Source organism: Jaculus jaculus, chromosome 6, assembly GCF_020740685.1.
Source record: "Jaculus jaculus isolate mJacJac1 chromosome 6, mJacJac1.mat.Y.cur, whole genome shotgun sequence".
In the NCBI taxonomy this organism is placed as follows: Eukaryota; Metazoa; Chordata; class Mammalia; order Rodentia; family Dipodidae; genus Jaculus; species Jaculus jaculus.
The window spans coordinates 144,863,741-144,878,748 of record NC_059107.1 but is presented as its reverse complement, the minus strand read 5'-3'; the positions used below and the strand labels follow the sequence as shown (position 1 = coordinate 144,878,748).

Genomic DNA, 15,008 nt, shown 5'->3' with positions numbered 1-15,008 from the left:
TCTCAGGCTTTTTGTACCTAATTCCCACCTCTGTGAGGCTGAGCAGCCGAACTCTGGGGACTGTTCCCCAGTGCCATAGACTAAAGTCTGTTTCTCACCCTCCTGGCCTGGCTCAGTCCTGCACACATGTGCAGTGCCCTGGGCCCTCTGGGTCCATCCATTCGTGGAGCCGTGATAATGGAACTGGAAAACTGCTGTCAAAATGCCTTCCTTAATTTTTGCTAACATGCCGAGCTTTCCCCACACAAATGAGTTGAAGAGTAACTTTCTGGAACTATTAAAAAACAGCTTCATCAACTGCAACCGTGTAAATATAACTGCAATGGTCTTAATAAACAACAGGAAACTGGAGTTTTTTTTTTAAGTGTCAATTTATTACTGGCCAGCAGAATTTTAATATTTTGATTGTCTGGTTGGTCTAACAGCCTGGCTGACTTCCCTCGGTAAAGTCCTTCCTGTCAGCTTTTTAAAAGTCCTGTACATATTTGCAATGACATCATAGATTCTTTTTTTTTTTCAAGGTAGGGTCTCACTCTAGCTCAGGCTGACCTGGAATTCACTGTGTAGTCTCAGGGTGGCCTCAAACTCATGGTGATCCTCCTACCTCTGCCTTCCAAGGGCTAGGATTAAAGGCATACGTCACCACGCCCGGCCATGCATAGATTCTTAATGGTAGCTTTATTTCGTCAGGCCATAACAATGGACCACACAATTCCTTGTGTGTATTGTTAATAATTGAATACATTTTGTAAATATGTTTTTATTCCTATGTTTTTCTGTTAAATGTTTATAACACTCCCAAGACAAAAATTCCAAGTTTATGCTTTGAAGACTTTAGGTAATTAAAATTTCCCTAAACTAGTCTTTTTAGTTTAGGAGTTATTTGGTTTTCGACACTGGAGTTGCACCAAATAAGTGTCAGAAATGTATGATGCTTAAAACTGATACACTACTTGTATTGGTTGGGGACTGGGTTTGTGGTCCTTCGGCCTGATTTTAATTTAGTTTCTTTTCCTTCAAATTCAAGTCTTCAATGTACTGTAAGCTTCAGATCATCGCACAACCGGACTGCGCGGGTTGCCAGCTTGTGTGCTGTTGCCTGGATGCGGCACAGTGGGTGGCAATGGAATCAAGGACGCATTGATCATAAAAATAATTAATTAATTAATTTTTTAAAAAGTAGGTTTGAGACTCTCTCTCCCCTCCTTGGCCCCTTACAGTGCCCCCTCTCTCTGCCTTCTGTCTACGACGAGGTGAAGAGACCCCTGCACCCCAGGCTCACATGGCTGGGAGAGATGTGCACCTCCCAAACAGTGAACCAACATAAATCCTCACTCCACCTGTTCTCTGTGGGATTGTAGTCACAGTGATAAAAATTTACTAATGCAGCTACATAGTGAGGTCTTACTTCTAAAAAGAAAGAGAGAGAGAGAGAGAGAGGGAAGGAAGAGAGGGAAAGAGAGAAAGAAGGAAGGAGGGAAGAAAGAAAGAGAGAGAGAGAGAGAGAGAGAGAGAGGGAGGGAGAGAGGAAGGAAGAAAGAAACGAAGGAAGGAGAAAAGGAAGGAAGGAGGCAGGCTGGAGAGATGGCTTAGGGGTTAAGGCGCTTGCTTGTGAGACATAAGGACCCATGTTTGACTCCCCAGATGCACAGGTGATGCAAGTGTTCAAGGTCGCACACGTGCACAAGGTGGCACACACATGTGGAGTTTGATTACAGTGGCTGGAAGCCCTGGTGTGTTTCTGTCATAAAGGAAGGAAGGAAGAAAGAAAGAGAGAGAGGAAGAAGAAAGAAGGAGGGAGGGAGGGTAGGTGGAAGGAAGGAAGGAAGGAAGGAAGGAAGGGAGGGAGGGAGGGAGGGAGGGAGGGAGGGAGGGAGGGAGGGAGGGAGGGAGGGAGGGAGGGAGGCAGGCGAAAATTAGAAAAGACCACTTACCTCCTTCCCACTCCCCTTTCCTTATTCCAGGCCCAAACATCAAACCAGCATGTCTCCAATTGAGGGGGGAAAAAAAAGAAAAGAAAAAGAAAATGGTAACATGGGACAATGCCACATGTAAGGGATGTTAGGAATCCCAAACACAGCACAACACTGATGTGCTTAATTTGGTTTATAAAGCACAATTGACAATTACTGTGGAATCCTGTTAGTGAAAAAGAAAAGAAAATAAATAAATAAATAAATAAAGAGCCAAGTTGATTAGAAGTCAGGAAAACAGAGTCTCCGACTGGACTGGAATCTGCAGCTTTGAGGCTCCAGACCCACTTGCAGGTCACTCGATCCGTTAGTTTCCTCATCTGACAGCTGTGGTTGACTGTCTATTCAACTTCCCAGAGGCTCTGCGAAGGTGTATGAGCCACAGAAAACAAACATAACTCAGACGTTATTAATAGAAAGCATCTATATTGCCTAAATGGCTTACCAGGTGCAATTTAGTCTTGTTTTTTTTTTTTTTTAAATTTTGTTATTTATTTGAGAGAGAGAATGGGCGCACCAGGGCTTCCAGCCACAGCAAACAAACTCCAGACGTGTGCGCCACCTTGTGCATTTGGGTCGAACCTGGGTCCTTTGGCTTTGTAGGCAAATGCCGTAACAGCTAAGCCATCTCTCCAGCGAGTCTACCTGCTTGACCTGTCCAAGGTCTGTTTCCTGCGACCTCTCTTCTGAGGACTTTTCACCTGCCTTCAGCGGTGGCTGGGTGGTGCTGACCACCCTGTCCCCAGAGATGACCACGGCACTTCACTAGGATCTGACCAGTCACAGTGCCTTTCCTCCCTGAGCATGTGATTTGAGCCAACCTATCAGGGACAACAAGCTTCAATTCTGAGCTTTTGCGAAATCAGCCCCCCCTGGGTGATTCTAGAAGACCTCTCCCTCCCCCAGGGGGGAAAGACTGCCTAAAAACAATGCCAACAGAGAGGAGGAAGGCAAACCCCAGAGCAGGAGAGATCAGAGTCCCAGTGACACACTTTGACCCAGCTATCTCCCTAATGCCAGCTCCACTCTGGGACCTCTTAATTACCCGAGGGTGTCCTTTAACAGAATTGGATTTCTGGAGTCTTAACTGATATAAAATTGAGACTGTTTTAGAATTGACAATGACTCAGTCATGTCTATATGCAAAATGACAGGTCTGCAGGGTGTGTGGTAGGGCATGCCTTTCACCCTAACACTGCAGAGGTGAGAGGGGAACTGAGTTCAAGCCAACAGAGTGAGTTCCACCCGGCCAGCCTGGGCAAGAGTGAGACCTTACCTCAGAGAAACCAAAGCAAAGAAAGGAAGGAAGGACAGACAACATGAATTACACCTTTGTAACATCAATACAGTATGAAATCATCTCTCAGATAACTATATTTCACAGTAGTTCTCAGGCAACCTGTGGTAATAGAACAGAGACACAGATAACTAAAAGAGACATCATTACATTTTATTTTACTCTTTTAACCGTGGGGGGCAAGGAAATAGAAAGTCAAAATAATACCAAAGTATGATCAACTTAGAAGTTGCATGGAATCAGCAGAACGTGGGTGGGGTGATTTTTGCCCTTCTTGGTTTGCCCAGACAGGTGGGACAGTTGGTGTTGCCCATGTAACGATTTCTGAGGTATTGATCCAGAAGAGTTGTCGCAGAGTCATGAAGCCCATAGAGCTGAAATGTGTGCGATACACAAAGCCAAACAGCCAACATTACTGGGTGACGACGATCTGCTTATATCTAAACGACCAGTAAACCAGAGTAAATATTTCCAGTGTACAGCACCTCAAGCGTCCCTTGTCAGTCCTTCATTTGTTCAAGCAGGCGTTCAGTGACTTGTTTCTTTAGCACCTACGGTGTAACCAGGAGACACTGGGAGAAATGCTGGATAAGGACATGCATTCTGCCTGGAAGGAGTTCCCAATCTCTCTGTGCAGAAACATCGAGTAATGCGATCACAGCACAGACGCGTTCTACCGCAGTTTCGGCGGAAAAGGCATCAGGGTTTGTCTTCAGCGGTCTTTCTGTTTTAGGGTTGCAATGCGGGGCCACAGTATTGCAGTAAGTTACAGTGGATCTAGAAAAGGTGATGTGTTTCCCTGTGTTCCTCATTTGGGGAAACACGGGTTGTCTTAGCAGAGGTGACCGCTGAGCCTGGCCCTTCACTCACACGACAGGAGCTACCATCAGATGTCCTCCAAGGCTGTCCAAGCCACCTGTTCTGCCACTGGCCCCCGCCCTCAAAGGCTCTTCCCACTTGGCCAGACTTGGATTTGTAGCTGGGGGGTGGGCGGGGGCGGTCTCCATTCCCGGGACTAATTCTTTCTCTACATTGATGAGTTTCTCCTTGGCCAGGGGCAATTTGGGTAAAGAGGTGGCGTTCTGTGTTACTCACATTTCTTCTGTGTCGTAGACTGTCTGGCCACAGACATCATGAGACAGGGTAGACAAATAGCACCTTATACCTGGAGGTCACCTGCAGCTCGCTTTTCTCCCTATCTGTCTTGGAGCTGTGTTTTCTTTGACATGTTTTTTTGTTTGTTTGTTTGGTTGGTTTTTGGTTTTTCAAGGTAGGGTCTCGCTCTAGCTCAGGCTGACTTGGAATTCACTATGTGGTCTCAGGGTGGCCTTGAACTCACGGTGATCCTCCTACCCCTGGCTCCCGAGTGCTGTGATTAATGGCACGTGCCACCATGCCCGGCTTTTTTCTTTGGCATGTTTACTGGCATAAAATGAAATTAAGGTGCAAGTTGTGAGTTTCAGCTTCTAAGACCGACTGGGTGTTAGGTTATGCTAGTCACCATAAAGGACAGTTTCACAATTATGAATCTGCCTGGCTGAGCCTGTCCCACCCAGAATTATATCCACTATGGCCACCACTTAACAATAGGGGTGAGAGCTGCAGCCAGTAGGCAGGAAGAAACAAGGAGGCTACATTTTCCAAACGGAGGTCACCCATGTTCACTAGGAATTAATGCACATGATGAATGGTGTTCAGGCCTCACCATAGAAACATGTTGCTTAGTTCATCTAAAAATGAGAATATCTTAGTGCTAATTTATTAACTAAATCTTTAAGATTTAGGTATATAATCACTATAAATCAAAATGCTATAAATGCTCTTGTGATAAAATATATATATATATAGTTCATTGTCTAAAAATGAAACTTTCAGATGAATATTCTGATTTCACTGAAATCTATTACATTCCTCATTCAGTGTTTCCATAAATCATACAAACTCAAAGTACAACAGAATCTGTACAAAATAACTCTCCATATTTTGTAACACCTTATCTAGTCTATGAATTTGTTCATATAAAAAAAGTATCTTAGAAAAATATAAAAATAGTGCTACAGTGTTGTAAATGCCCTATATCCTCTAGGAAAACATACCTCTGTAAATAGGACAATTATTATGTAAGAACTCTTAATGAAAAATGCAATCCCAGATGTGCCATAGATGTGCCACAGATGTGTGCCAGTCAGGGTGGCATCCAAATAGGTCTGTCCTCTGTGCCACTTCTAGAAGCTGCCTGTGACATTCACTGAGTGAGACGAAGTTCTCCTTTTTTCAGATGTCACCAGTGAGTTCTGTGGATATCCTTAGGGTGACATTCTGAGAAGGGGTGGGGGAGGGAAGGAAAGAGAGAGTGAGTCAAGGAAGTGATTCCAGTGCAAACTACAAAACTTCTAGAAACTTTGCCCCACTCAAGAGGGGACCTCCTTAGTGTTTGTCCCATGCCTGAGTTGGGTCCTAAAGAATTGTCTTGGGCCAGGCATGGTGGTGCACGCCTTTAATCCCAGCACTCGGGAGGCAGAGGTAAGAGGATCATCGTAAATTTGAGGCCACCCTAAGATTACATAGTAAATTCCAGGTCAGCCTGGGCTAGAGCGAGACCCTATCTCAAAAAACTAAAATGAAAAAGAAACTTTTATTCTTGGCTTTATGCATCATTCTAGCTAATAATGCACATGTTTTGACTTTTTAATATATTTTTTGTAACTTGGTTGCATGGTTCTCTAGTGTGAACTCTGTACATGATAATGCCTACAAGATCCCCTGGTTTTATAAGACCTGTTTTTTTCTGTGTCTAACCTTAGTCCCAGAATCCAGAAGTTCAGCTTCTTTTCTTTTTAAATACTTTTATTTATTTATTTGCAAGCAGAGAAATAGAAGAGAGACAAACAGAGAGAATGGGCATGCCAGGGCCTCCAACCACTGCAAATGAACTCCGGGTGCGTGTGCCCCTTTGTGCATTTGGTTTAGATGGGTCCTGGGGAATCAAACTCCGGTCACTAGGCTCTGCAGGCAAGTGCCTTAACCACCGAGCCATCTCTTCAGCCCCAGTATCTTTTTAATTCCTTGCTCTGTGAAAGCTTGAATAAATAGCTAGGTATCCCAACCCGTCGTAACCCAGAGAACGCCCACTATTTTTGGGGTCAGGTGCCTCTCTTGACCAGGTTGGTTGAGTTGCCCTCCTTTTCCTCAGAGTAGTGCTGCAAATTTAGATTCATGCTGGAAACATCAAGCCCCCCTTCTCCAGGCTCCCTACTATAACATTTGGAGGACTACCCTCCTCCCTCCCCTCTTGCCCTTTGCTTTCCTCTTCAGGGTCTCATGTAGCCCAGGCTGGCCTTAGATTTGCTTTGTAGGCGAGGATGGCATTGAACTAATACTCTGGCCTCCACCTCCCAAAGTGCTGGGATTATATGCAAGTTCCCAATTCACATGTTTTGTGATGTAAGGTTTTCCCTACAGAAATAATGTAAAGAGTGCATGCCCACAGATCCACTAACATCTTAGCTGTCTCTGACTTAGGAACAGTTTTTCCAACCACATACTTTCATTTTTAACAAATGCATAGTTTCTACTTTTTGGCACCAGTAAGATCCACTTGAAAACATGCAGGGTGTATAGAAGGCAGGGGACACAGGAAGGTTTCATTAGTTAAGTGACCTAACTAATTAACTAAGCATCACAATACATATATTTTTCTCCCAAATACATTGAGAATAAAAAGAAAGTGCTGCCGGGTATGGGGGTCCACACCTTCAACCCCATCACTGGAGAAGCAGAGGTAGGAGGATCACAGTGAGTTTGAGACCAGCCCGGGACTACACAGTGAATTCTGGTCAGCCTGGGCTAAAGTGAGAACCTACCTCAAAAAGAAAAAAAAAAAAAAAAGAAAAGAAAAAGTCATGTCATTTTAGGAAAGTGGGTATGACTGGAAATAATCATATTAAGTAAAGTAAGCCAGTCTCAGACAAAAAATATGTATTTTCTCTTATTGATGGTTCCTAGATTTTACAGATACATAAAATGATGTTCCTATATATGACGTATGTATGAATGTAGAAGAGAAACTGTCTAGGGAGCAAAGGGGATTAAAGGATGGGGCAAGGAAAGGCAGGGTAGAGAATATGTTTAACGTGTGATGTATACTTGTATGAACATTTGTTTAAACTTAAAAAGAATGGCTGGAGAGATGGCTTAGAAGTTAAAGCACTTGTCTGCCTAACAAAGCCTAAAGACCCAAGTTCAATTCCTCAGGACCTATGTAAGGCAGATGCACAAGGTGGCACATGTGTCTGGAGTTCATTTGCGGCTGCTGGAGGCCCTGGTGTGCCCATTCTCTCTCTCTCTCTCTCTCTCTCTCTCTCTCTCTCTCTCTCTCTCTCTCTCTTTCTCTCTCTCTCTCTCTTTCTCTCTCTCTCTCTCTCTCTCTCTCTCTCTCTCTCTCTCCTTCTCTATCTCTCAAATAAATAATTTTTTGTTGTTGTTTTTTTGAGGTAGGGTCTCACTCTGGTCCAGGCTGATCTGGAATTCCCTATGTAGTCTCAGGGTGGCCTCAAACTCACAGCGATCCTCCTAACCTCTGCCTCCCAAGTTCTGGGATTAAATGCGTGTGCCACCATGCCTGGCTAAATAAAATATTTTTAAAAGAAAGCTTTTTCTTTCCCCAAAATGTAAGTACATTTCTGTAAATTTTTACTAATCCTAACTTTCATAAACTTATATAACATTTGAACTGATCAATACCCACCTGGAAATCCTGGATGAATGTTAGGAAGTAGAAAATAAAACCAAAGGCCACAGTCCACTCACAGGTAGCACTGACTACGTGATACACATAGTCCTGATGGCAAGAGGAAAGACACAGAATTTAGCCTAAAGACTGACATTGGTGTTTCCCTGGAAGTCGCAAAGAGACGTCAGGTCAGAGAAAGCAGCTGCCCGGTGAACACATGTCTGCAGGGAACACTGGATACAGCTGGAGGTCAGCGTCCTGCCCAGTGACAATGAAAACCAAACAAATACCCCCAGAGTTCTTCCTAGATCTAATGCTCTCGGGTTTTTTTTTTTTTAATTTGCTTATTCTTTTGAAAAAAATATTCATCATGGGCTGGAGAGATGGCTTAGCATTTAAGCGCTTTCCTGTGAAGCCTGAGGACCCGGGTTCGAGGCTCAATTCCCCAGGACCCACGTTAGCCAGATGCATGGCTTAATGATTAAGGGGCGCAGGCGTCTGGAGTTCATTTGCAGTGGCTGGAGGCCCTGGTATGCCCATTCTCTCTCTCTCTATCTGCCTCTTTCTCTCTCTGTCGCTCTCAAATAAATAAATAAAAATTAACAAAAAATTAAAGTATTAAAAAAATCAGTAGACAGGAAGAAATAATCAAGATTAAGGCAGAAATCAAAAAAAATATATATATAGTCATCATGGTGCTTTGATACAGGTGTCCCCCATAAACTCAGGTGTTCTTTCTGAATGCTAGGTTCCCAGCTGATGGAGATTTGGGAATTAATATCTGGAGGCAGTGTATTGTTGGGGGCGGGCTTATAGGTATCATAGCCAGTGTCCCCTTGCCAGTGTTTGGCACACTCTCCTGCTCCTGTTGTCCACCTGATGTTGGCCAAAGGGTGATGTCCACCCTCTGCTCATGCCATCATTTTCCCTGACATCATGGAGCTTCCCCCTAGAGCCTATAAACCAAAATAAACCTCTTTTTTTTTCCCCCATAAACTGCTCTTGGTTGGGTGATTTCTGCCAACAATGTGAACCTGATTACAATATTCATTTATCTGAGAAAGAAAGAACATAGATGCTCCAAGGCTTCCTGCCACTACAAATGAACTCCAGATGCATGCACCACTTTGTGCATCTTGTTTTACATGGATACTAGGGAATCAAACCCAAGCTGAGGCTTTGCTAGCAAGTGCCTCTAACTGCTGGGCCCCCTGCTCTAGCTTCTAAGATCAACTCCACCTAACTTCAAAACGCAGAATAGGGGGTTGGGGGAATGGCTTAATGATTAAGGCGCTTGCCTGCCAAGCCTAAGGAGCCAGGTTCAATTCCTCAGGACCCACATAAGCCAGGTGCACAAAGCGGTGCCTGCAGCTGGAGTTCATTTGCACTGGCTGGAGGCCCTGGCATGCCCATTCTCTCTCTCTGTCTCTCTCTCTCTCTCAGATAAATAGAATATATTTTAAAAGGCAGATTAGAACCATGGCTTAGCAGTTAAGGCCCATACGGTATTACCATGGGATATTTTTTATAATCATGGAAAATGTTAATAAAAATTGAGAAAAAGTCGGGCATGGTGGTGCATGCCTTTAATCCCAGCACTTGGGAGGCAGAGGTAGGAGGATCACCGTGGGTTCAAGGCCACCCTGAGACTCCATAGTGAATTCCGGGTCAGCCTGGGCTAGAGTGAGACCCTACCTTGAAAACCCAAAAAAATTAAAAAAAAAATTTTAAATTGAGAAAAAATAAAAAGACCAAGACAGCAAAATATATATATATACACACACATATATATATATGGCATAAACTGGGAAAGCCTTTAATCCCCACACTCAGGAGCTGAGGTAGGAAGATTGTTATGACTTGGAGGCCAATGTGGGCTGCACAGTGAATTTCAGGTCAGCCTGGGCTAGAGACCCTGCTTCCAATAAATAAATAGGTGACAGACAGATGATAGATAGGTAGGTAGATGACAGATAGATAGATAGATAGATAGATAGATAGATAGATAAGATAGATAGATGACAGGATGGATGGATGGATGGATGGATGGATGGATGGATGGATGGATGGATGGATGGATAGTAGAGGACTTGGGCTGGAAAGATGGGTCAGCAGTTAAGGCACTTGCCTGCAAAGCCTAAGGACTGAGGTTCAATTCCCCAATACCCACATAAAGCCAGATGTACTAGATGGCCCATGCATCTGAAGTTCGTTTGCAGTGGCTAGAGGCCCTGGCATGCCCATTCTCTCTCTCTCTTTCTCAAATAACTATTTTTTTAAAAGCCGGGGACAAATGAGGGTGGAGTTCTTCAGCATGATATTAATGAAGGAGCGCTGACCAGCAGTTCCAATGTCCACACTATCTGGGAGAATGGGGGCCAAGTGGTAATCTCTTTGCTACATGGACATAAGCCCCCTCTTCCCCACCAAAAGCATACTAGTGTGCAAGGAAGCTCTAATATACCCCATCTGAAGTTTGGAGTGGTGCTTAACGCATTATTCTATTCAAGTTATGGAGTGATGGCTAAGTGGTTATGGTGCACTTGTCTGCAAAGCCTAAGGAGCCAGGTTCAATACCCAGGGAAGGCAGATGCACCAGGTGGCACATGTGTCTAGGGTTTGTTTGCAGTGGATAGAGGCCCTGTTGTACCAATTCTCTCTCGCATTCTCTATCAAATAACTAACTAACTAAATAACTAAATAAATAAATAAATAAGGCGCTTGCCTGCAAAGCCTAAGGACCCAGGTTCGATTCTCTAGGTCCCACATAAGCGAAATGCATAAGGTGTCATATACATCTGGAGTTTGCAGTGGCTAGAGGTCCTGTTGTGCCCATTCTCTCTCAAATAAATAAGTAAAAACATAAATAAAATAATTTTTTTTAATTTTTATTAACATTTTCCATGATTATAAAATATATCCCATGGTAATTAAATAAAATAATTTTTAAGAGAACAAAAGAAAAGATCATTGGTACCAGAAGCAAAAAGCAACTTAGGAAAGCATAGTAAATAAAAGACCAAATTTTTTTAATGCTCACACTGTTTTTCTTTTTTTAAATACAGCCTCCTTATGTACTGTGGGGTGACCTTCAATTCAGATTCTGTTTGCCTGCCCTGGTACTTTTCATAAGTTAAGACAGAAAATCCTAACAGGCTGCGCTCTAGGCAGTTGATTTGTATTTGATTTGTGGCGGAAGCCCGCCACCCAGTGGCTGAGTAGGAAAGCACATCTGAGGCTGCTTTGGTGAAGTTCCCCTCAGATCCTCCCCACCCACAGGACAAACGTTCGGTTGGCAGCTGAATGGAGGAAGTATTCCTCACACCCCTGCCTTAGCCTCTTGCACAAGGCATCTACCTGAAGCATGAGACTGAAACCGCTTTTGGAAAACCACCAATGAGGGCTACGAGGATGGCTCAGTGGTTAAGGATGCTTGCTTGAAAAAGCTCAGTTTTCCCAGCCCAAATTCAGGAACCCATTCCTCTTCAACTACATCCCTCATAACTAACGATTTCCCATTATTTTAAAAAAAAATTTATTTATTTATTTGAGAGAAACAGACAGAGAGAGAGAGAGAGAATGGGCACGCCAGGGCCTCCAGCCACTGCAAACCAACTCCAGATGCGTGCACCCCTTTGTGCATCTATCTGGCTAACGTGGGTCCTGGGGAATCCAGCCTTCAACAGGGGTCCTTAGGCTTCACAGGCAAGCGCTTAACCACTAAGCCATCTCTCCAGCCCCCATATGATACATTTCTACCTGGACGTTGCTCCTGGTGTCTGACTGCAGCCTTAGATTCAAGGACTCCAAAACCAGGCTCTTGCACTTGCATATACAAAAATCACGTAAGGCTTACCTTGGGGCATGGGCACAAATTCTTTGGTCCATCCAAGCAAAAGCCTTGGAAGACTGTGAGTCATCATGTGCCTTTATTCTCAAGTTTCTCACTCACCAGCAGCCACCAAATATTCTCCCAGTCATTATCCCCAGTTCAGGGCACACTAATTTGTATCTGACATAGCTAAGCTGTTTTCTTCCTGCCCTTCCAATGCTAACCTCTCTGTACAATCTGCTCCAGGTGTGGCTTTCTCCCAATCCTCAGCCAGCCCTACATTCTGCTTTATATATTAGAAAGATAGAGCGTGAGGGAGAAGGGACATGAAGGCCTCCAGCCACCGTAAATGAGCTCCAGATGCATGTGTCACCTTGTGCGTCTGGCTTTGTACATCTGGCTTTATGTGAGTACTAGGGGATCAAACCTGGGTCCTTTGGCTTCATAGGCAAGCACCTTAGTGCCCAGGCAATCTCTCCAGCCCTCTACTTTTACTTCCTCATTCAGCTATGCACGCCTTGGGCAGCTGCTGCTGCCTCAATCAACTGTAAAATGAACTGCACACATCACTGGAGCCGCTGTCCGCAATGCCCAACATTCCACACCTCCTGTGCCCTTCCATGGTCCTTCACTCCTGTCCCCTTACCTTCAAGCTCTCAGTCTCGTTGACTAACCATGGATAGTTGAAGTATTTTAGAAATAAATTAGGAATTCAGATCTTTGAAAATCCCAGGATCCATCTATTCTGACTAATAGCTTATACTATAAAAACTATGGGAAGCCACTAACTTCAAGGGGGTCTGGATCTAGGCCTGACAGATATCACCAAAAAAAGTAGAACTGCTCATGTTCAGTACTGTTTGAGACAAATACTCACTGTTTCACAGGGTACACAGGAATCGCCGTGTAGCTGAGACTGGCCTCAACACACAGGGATGTGCAACTGAAGCTGCCCAGGTGTTGGGATCACAACCAGGATCCACCATGCTGACTACACTGACCTTTGTTAAGGAGCAGGCAGGTCTCAAAACTGACCAGTCTTTTTCTCAAAGAGAATATTCTACTTTATCTGAGGCAGTGTAATAAATGAGTCCCTTTTGCTTTGAGCTTTATGGAAGAGAAATGGTAAAAATGAAATAAGCTTATGTTAACTGAGCACCCTCTTCATTGTTGTTTCCACCTGAAAAAGAACAACACTAAACAGCACAAATCCACCCTTCGCCATTGTCCAGCTGTTTGTGGAGACAGTCCTCCTCCTCTGCCCTCTTTCTTAGCTGGGCTCTGCCTCACGGCCCTGAGTCTGCTAGACAGGCTGCTCCGCCACTGCCCCGCGCCCCACCCCACCCCACCACAGCCCTCAGCCTATTTTGTTCAGTGGACTCATGAACTGCAAATAAAAGCCAATTAGACCTACAGCTAAATTTGCTCTAATATTTTCTTTCTCTTTTTATTTATTTACTTGATGTGGAGAGATGCAGGGAGAATAAGACAAATAGAGAGGGCAACAGCAAAGCCAAAGGACCTGGGTTCTATTCCCCAGTACCCATGTAAAAACAAATTCACAAGGTGGCGCATGTGTCTGGAGTTTGTTTGCAGTGGCTGGTGGTCCTGGCATGCCAATTCTCTCTCTCTCTCTCTCTCTCTCTCTCTCTCTCTCTCTCAAATAAGTAAATGATTTAAAAAAAAAAATAGAGAGGGCAAGTATGGGTGTGCCAGGGCCTCTGCCACTGTAAAGGAAATCCAGATGCATCTGGTTTTATGTGGGTACTGGGGAATCAAACAAGGATCATCACACACAGCAAGGAAGCACTTTTACCACGGAGTCGTCTTCCCAGCCCCCTGTAATATTTTGTTTTAAAGCAAATTATTACGCACACATATTGCCAAATATTAGACAGTAAGTTATTTATATGTCATGTTTACTCCACAATAAGAAATGGAAGTGCTCCTTCTGAGGATTCACCAAGCCACAATCTCTCAGAACTAGGTCCAATAGAATAAATTAAATGTTACCTTTTCCTTTGGATTCCACTCCAGCTTGGTTATAGAAATTAGTGAGGCATAGGCAATCACTTATACAAAAGAAATTGTTAGGGAAATTACAGAAGAAAAGAGATCCTTTAATATTAGAACAATTCTACTTTTAATATAACCATTACACATTACGAAATGCAAACATTTCGACAATCAAACTAGTTATGTTAGCTTCTGGTATCCCAAACACTCAAAATATGACATCAGATTAATTACCAACATGGAGGTCAAGGGCTTGCCTAGCACCTGTGAGGCCCTAGGTTCAGTTCCTAGTACCACAAAATAAATAAACATGCACATAAATAAACAAACTATAGCATGGAAGTACGGTTATTCATCAGTAATACGTTTCCACTTAAATACTGTAACTTCAATCTGTGTCTACATTTTGCTCAACCCTGAGCGCTCCCACTTAAGCTAGCTGTTTAACGCTGGGCAAGACGGCTGACGAAGAAGTGGGTCTTTTTTTTTTTTTGAGGGAGGGTTTCACTGTAGCCCAGGCTGACCTGGACTTCACTATGTAGTCTCAGGGTGGCCTCAAACTCATGGCGATCCTCCTTCCCCTGTCTCCTAAATTCTGGGATTAAAGGCATGTACCACCACGCCCAGCCCTAAGTGGAGTCCTTTTAGATTACTTGCTAATGAATAAAAATTTTTGTTCCTAGCCAGCCTCAAACTCATGGTGATCCTACCTCAGTCTCTGGAGTACTGGAAACTAAAGGCATGTGCCACTACACTCAAATGATTACCTTTTATTTATTTTTGGGGGGATGACTCAGAAAGTATAATAGTGCTAAAAAGAAGTGACTGGAGTACTGAGTAATATCTCTATCACACCTTCCAAGGCTCAGGGTCTATTGCGGAAGAGGTGGCAGAAAGGATGTAAGAGCCAAAGGAAGGGTAGGACTCCTTACAATGTTCTCCCTCCAGACATAAAATGGCCTGGATATCCATGACCTCACAGTGCCTGACACTACCTACACAAGACCATCATAATAGGAGGAAAACATCATGACATCAAAATAAAAGAGAGACTGATTGAGATGGGGAGGGGATATGATGGAGAATGGAGTTTCAAAGGGGGAAGTGGGGGGTGAGGGAATTACCATGGGATATTGTTTATAATCATGGAAAATATTA

General features: G+C 43.8%; 1 protein-coding gene across 1 annotated transcript in view; it reads right to left on the bottom strand.

The window, feature by feature from the left end:
• Positions 1–5,373: 5,373 nt before the first annotated feature.
• The window catches only part of Dram1 (DNA damage regulated autophagy modulator 1), a 51,020-nt gene continuing 41,385 nt past the window's right edge, over positions 5,374–15,008 (bottom strand). The window contains exons 5-7 of the mRNA XM_045153448.1: positions 13,848–13,906; positions 8,018–8,110; positions 5,374–5,589 (exon numbers count right to left, since the gene is read on the bottom strand). Coding sequence (XP_045009383.1) covers positions 5,545–5,589; positions 8,018–8,110; positions 13,848–13,906 — 197 coding nt within the window. The 3' untranslated portion in view covers positions 5,374–5,544. The remainder of the gene's footprint in view (positions 5,590–8,017; positions 8,111–13,847; positions 13,907–15,008) is intronic.